Genomic DNA, 6,383 nt, shown 5'->3' on the forward strand with positions numbered 1-6,383 from the left:
AAGGGCGGCGTTGCTCAACCAAACACCTTACTTTACTATAAAAAGGGAAGGTGCAATGAAAAAAGGTACTTGGGAACCTTGTAACAAAGAGAGACTGATTGTAGCAATTTGAATTAATAATAATCAACTGATAAGAGAACATTGTTATAAAGGTATGTCGTCGATCATGACAAGGGGTGGTGATTAATGTTACCAATAAATTTATTTAATTTGTAAAATCACAATTTTATCATTTTTAATAATACAAGGGGAGGTTTTATTAATATATAATTTATTATTTATATAACTTTATTCAATTGATAAATAATAAAATATTCTAGTAATTTTTTATTGTCAATGATGATATAATAAATAATATAATTGATAATTTTATTATCAATTTTATTTTAAATATTAAAAAATTATTAAAATAAAATTAATTTTATTATAATTATAATTTTATTTATTAATTTTTTAAAATAAATATAATCTTATTTTTAATCTTCATAATTATTTTTATTTGTTAAAAAAATACCATTCAAATTGAAAATACTATTAAAAAAAATCTTAATTTTGATATAACACCAATAAACCTAAAAAAAATTGATATTTTTTACTATTCAATCAATTATTAACAACGGATTCACTTAAACGGAGTCCCTTAATGGCGTGATTAATAGTTTAACAGAGGGTGCTCTAATCGAAACATCTATCTCCGTTCATTTCTCAGACACAGTAGTACCGGTGATAGTGCTAGAAGCTATTTACGTATGCCAAGTGTGGCAGAAATGTGTTGCAGAGCAGAGCTCGGCTGCCGGAGTGGAAGAATACACCAAAAAGGAAAATATATAAATATATACATATATGGAATTTTAACTCATCGGAAATTGAAGCCTTCGCTGAGAATCTGACAACCTGACAGTCTCTTTCTTAAACCACATAAAGTAACAAAATTATTACACGCACGAAAAAGAAAATACACACACAAATATATAATATCTGCCCATGTTAATGTAAAATTAACTGTAAAATAAATAAAATAATTGGATTCAAAAGGAGAAACCCCACCATAGCTTCTCTATTAATACAGTCCTCCTCATCTACAGCGGCAAACAATCCGTCCATCTAGCCTTCAAGAGAAACTTACCATCCATACATCACTGAGAGAGAGAACAATAGAAGCTGCAGTTGATCATCATCAATTATCCATCATGTGTAATCCAAATGCTTCCACACAAACGCAGCAAAGCCAGCTTGATGTTGATCTTTTAAACGGCATAAAAGACCCAGAAAAGCCCAAAACAGAACCAGAATCAGCACCCTCCATTACCGAGATCATCCCAGAGATGAAATCTCTCTTCAATCTGGCTTTTCCTACTGCTCTAACGGCTCTTATTTTATACTCTCGGTCTATCCTCTCCATGCTGTTTCTTGGTCATCTTGGTGACCTTGAGCTTGCCGCTGGCTCTCTGGCTATTGCCTTCGCTAATATAACTGGATATTCAGTCCTTTCAGGGCTGGCTCTAGGCATGGAGCCTCTGTGTTCACAAGCCTTCGGTGGTCAACGTCTAAAGCTTCTATCTTTAACCCTTCAGCGCTCAGTAATTTTCCTTCTAGTCTCTTCAATACCCATTTCTCTTCTCTGGCTCAACATGTCCAAGATCCTCTTATATCTTCAACAAGATCCTAATATAACCCGTATGGCTCACTCTTATCTCATCTTCTCCCTCCCTGATCTTTTAACCAATTCCTTCATTCACCCAATCCGCATTTACCTTCGCGCTCAAGGCATCACCCAACCAGTAACTTTAGCATCCTTAGCCGGCACTGTTTTTCACTTGCCGATTAACCTTTTTCTCGTCGGTCATTTACGTCTCGGCGTTGCTGGAGTCGCAGCCGCAGCTGCCATCTCCAACTTCTTTGTGCTTTTATCTTTAGTTCTCTGCATTTGGATTTCTCGTTTGCACGAGCTTACGTGGACAAAGCCGACTCTCGACTGCTTGAGAGGCTGGAAGCCGCTGCTTAGGCTGGCAGCTCCAAGCTGTGTTTCAGTTTGTTTAGAGTGGTGGTGGTACGAGATCATGATCGTTCTGTGTGGAATTTTAGTGGACCCCCAAGCCACGGTGGCTTCCATGGGTATTCTCATCCAAACGACGTCGTTGCTCTACGTGATCCCGTCCTCCCTCGGCTTTGCGGTATCCACACGTGTGGGTAACGAACTTGGTGCTAACCGTCCTAAAACCGCGAAATTATCCGCTGCAGTGGCGGTGTTTTTAGCTGCAATGATGGGCCTATCAGCTACGGTTTTTGCATCCGGGATGAGAAATAGGTGGGGCAGGATGTTCACTAACGATGTTGAGATCCTACGGTTGACATCATCCGCTTTGCCGATCCTAGGGCTGTGCGAGCTCGGTAACTGTCCACAAACAGTAGGATGTGGGGTCCTGAGAGGCAGTGCACGCCCATCCACAGCAGCTAACGTGAACCTCGGTGCATTCTATTTTGTAGGAATGCCAGTGGCTATTGGACTCGGGTTTTATCTTCAGGTCGGGTTTTGTGGTCTCTGGCTTGGTCTATTGTCGGCCCAGGTTTGTTGCGCTGGACTCATGTTGTACGTTGTAGGTACTACCGACTGGGATTTTCAAGCCGATAGAGCTCAGATGCTAACATGCGCAGAATGTGTAGTACTGTATTAGTTTGTGACCCTAAAGGCGAAGAACAGCAGCCGTTGATGTCTATTACAGTGACGTCGCCTTAGTTTTTTTTATGGCTGTGAATTATTATGTTTTTGGTTAGAACAGTTGGGGGTGTTGCATAACGAGGATAAAGAAGAATATTTTTTCTGCTGTTATGGATTCTATATATTCTTTTGTCTATGTCATATTTGTTAATTTTTATTTTTTATGAATAGTATTATATAAAAAAATAATATATTATTATATAATTGAATAATTAAAAATTAAAAATAAAATAATATATTATAATTTAAGTATAAATTATACGGATAAATTTCTTGTTTTTTCATTAAATTTTCAGTGGCAGCCTTCTTATGGGTTTGATACGGTAGAGCATGAAAGAGAAGCGTTGAAGTAAGTGATGTAACGTTACCCCTTTAGCAATCAAAGCAATATGTGTCGGGACAGTAAGTGTTTCAGATATTCGGACATGTTTGATCTTTTTTAAGAACTGAAGTAACTTCGAATCATCAACTGACACGTTGAATGTTTTTGGAAATGAAATTCAATTGTTGTTCTTTTTTTTAACAGAGCCCAACCCATGTCGAGATCTCTTTTCAGGGTCAAATTAATTATACGCGTAGAAACCAAATTATTTATTATATTATATATCAAAAATTTAATTTTTTACATATTTATATATATATATATATAAATAATAAAATAATAAAAAATATAATTAACATATATTTATTTAAAAAATATTATGCATATTATTAAAAATTAAAAATTTTCATATATATTTGTATTATATCATCATTTTTTAAAAATATATTAATTTATATTAATAATATATATTATATTATATGATAAGTATTGTATAGTATGATAAATCTATTATATCGTATTATATTATAAAATTTATATTATATATTATAAAATATTAATAATTATGATCCTATCACATATATAAAATTTTAAATTTAATTTAATATGTTAAGAATTATCTTAATATATCCCTAGCGAATTATGAACGCCAGCCTTCCCTACACGGGGCAAAGTTAGTGGTTTGGAGGAAAGGTAGTGGCTAAACTGTGCTCTCTGATTGGACTTAAGCTAGTTAATTTCAATCTTATCTCTTTACAACTTATGGGTCTGGTCCCAATCTAAGCATCTATCATCTATGAATGGTCGTTGTCCATTGAGAGGTATCGTCTTTAGACTTAAATGATCACTGGCTCTCTTAACAAGTTAACATTATCTCAAGGGCATCCGACCTCATGATATGGATAAAAGAAGCAAGGCAACAAAAGAGAAGAGAGAACACAGTACCATGGCTATTGGCAGTTCTAAAAGGTTATAAAGAAGGGTGTGGTCTGTTGGCACTGGCACATTTATCTTTGTGCATTGAGCGCACGAAGGGGTACCACTTCTATAATTTTATTTGTTGTTTTCTCACGTGGAACACAAAATTCACTTCCCCTTTTCTCTGCCTTTCATCTTTATTATAGCAAAACCTCTCTCCTGTCCCACCGTGTACTGTCTATAAGATCACATCCGTCAAGTTTTCAGCCAACTGCTACATATTTTTGGACGTTACCAAACTGTATGCATGCACTGTTATTAATATAGCTGCAATAGGTATAAAAAAGAGTACAATTCAAACCCAATTCAAATCAAATTTATCTAAATTTGAATTTAACTTAATTTATATGAAAACAAACTTGGATTTAAGCTTGTTAAACTTGTTTTAAATGAGTTAAAACTTGATTCATTTCAAACAAGTTATACTCGAATTTAAGTTTTATATTCAATTTGTTACTAAAACTATATCGTTTTAATATATATTAATCAAAATCTCGTCGTTTTGTATTGAATTTTCAAGGCTAGGGAGCTTGACGAAATGAACACATCTAAAACTCAAGCTTGAGCTTGAATAAGTCTAACTCGAATCCAACCCAAGGGTGAAGACATCCACTCTAAAATGTTTACTTCCTGGTGATTTTTTTTTTTTTTTAAATGTGATTTGAACTACTGAAACTATTAGTTTTACTTCCTCGAAAATAATCACACACACAATTAAAATATTTATAATGGTTCACTCCAGTGTTGGAGTTACATTCACTTTGCCAATGGCATCATATAACTGTGAAGAAAAAAAATTAGATGAATCTCCACTAAGCCTCACAAATTAGTTAACTCTTAAAACCTATCTTTATTGATCCTCGCTCAATTGTAACATTATTGTTTATAGCATGTCATTCTTGGATTTCACCTTTTACAAAGGGGAAAACAACCATTTCTCATCAGAATTACGTTAAAATGACAAGTTATCACTCTTAAAGTTGAAAAACGAAAAATCTTTATCTATCAATTTGAAAGTGGTATTGTCGATAATAGCAAGGGGTTGTGATGGTGGGCAAGAGGTTGTGCTACAGTTGTCGATGATGCTAAGGGGTGAAGGTGGTGTTGTCAACAGTGGCTATGGACTATGTCGTCTTCAAGTTCTGTATATCTTTGATTTGATGAACTTTGATTTTAAATAGTATATGATAGAATGGGGTACTTTAGTTGATTCCATCACAAAATTAGATGTCTGTAATTCACATATGTTGAAGCCCCAGAACAATCTATTAGTTTTTGAAATTTGTCATAAAAGCATCTGCAAATCCAGCTGAATAATCTTAACCCTCCTCTCTTCATGATTCATAGGTATCACTCTTTAATTTCACATACAACTAATTAAATTCGAATATTTCTTCTAGATTTTGAAAATTATTTGAAAGTGCTAGCGTTAAAAATATATAAATAAGACTTTAGAGGTTAATAAAGTTGATAAAACATAAAAAGTTTCAAAGAGAAATTTGAATTCAAATCTCTATAATGTTTGTAAAATCTTGACTTACCCAATATAGTCCAATATAGTAATTGTGAATTAGTAAGTAAAGGCTTATCATGATTCATATATATATATATATATATATGAATACCGTTCGTTATGGTTTCCACTTTCCATGTTAGAGCTAAAGCTCTATGGCATAGCCCTCTTCTCTTCATGATTTGTAGAGGACAGTTTGAGTACCATTTGTTGCAGAATGGGTGGAAATATATATATAATACATGCATATTCAAGTGTCTCTTCTTTTCATGGCCTTCTCTCAGGACAGGCACCAAAGAATACCTCAAATTATCGTAGTTGGTTGGAAAATATTAACAATCTAGCTCCTAGCTAGGGTACAATACATGAAAAGATGCAAAAGGGTTGATCAGAATTTTAAGAAGGATAATTGTTTTCAACTCAAAGCTCCTCCATCCAATCATTATTTACAAGTTCCAAATATATATACAGCTCTAGCTTGTCCTATGTTATTAACAATTGTTATACCCATAGATTTTTTGGAGTCCGTTGTCAATATTATAGTCAGCAAACTCAAACTAAGCGAGAGCCAAGATTGGATCCAGCCATGAAGTCCCCACAGATGCCTCAACGAAAAGCAGAAAGGGTAATGGCTACCATTCCTTTTATAGTAAAATATAAGATCAAACAGAAGATTTAATAGAAAGGAGGAAGACAACATCATTCTAGAGCATCATGCTTCTCACATGGCTACCCTTTAAGCAACCACCCCCATTCCTTCTATTAACGCATCTCTCTTGTCTCCTTATCTACATCTCCACTTTTCAACCCTTCTTACCATTCCTTCAAAGTCCTCCCCAACAACAACATCA

General features: G+C 34.3%; 1 protein-coding gene across 1 annotated transcript; it reads left to right on the plus strand.

The window, feature by feature from the left end:
- The first annotated feature begins 1,049 nt into the window (after positions 1-1,049).
- Positions 1,050-2,806, plus strand: LOC123201032 (protein DETOXIFICATION 51-like). The gene has a single exon (XM_044616478.1). The coding sequence runs from the start codon at positions 1,191-1,193 to the stop codon at positions 2,673-2,675; it is 1,485 nt and encodes a 494-aa protein (XP_044472413.1). The 5' UTR covers positions 1,050-1,190; the 3' UTR covers positions 2,676-2,806.
- Positions 2,807-6,383: the final 3,577 nt, after the last annotated feature.

Source organism: Mangifera indica, chromosome 17, assembly GCF_011075055.1.
Source record: "Mangifera indica cultivar Alphonso chromosome 17, CATAS_Mindica_2.1, whole genome shotgun sequence".
In the NCBI taxonomy this organism is placed as follows: Eukaryota; Viridiplantae; Streptophyta; class Magnoliopsida; order Sapindales; family Anacardiaceae; genus Mangifera; species Mangifera indica.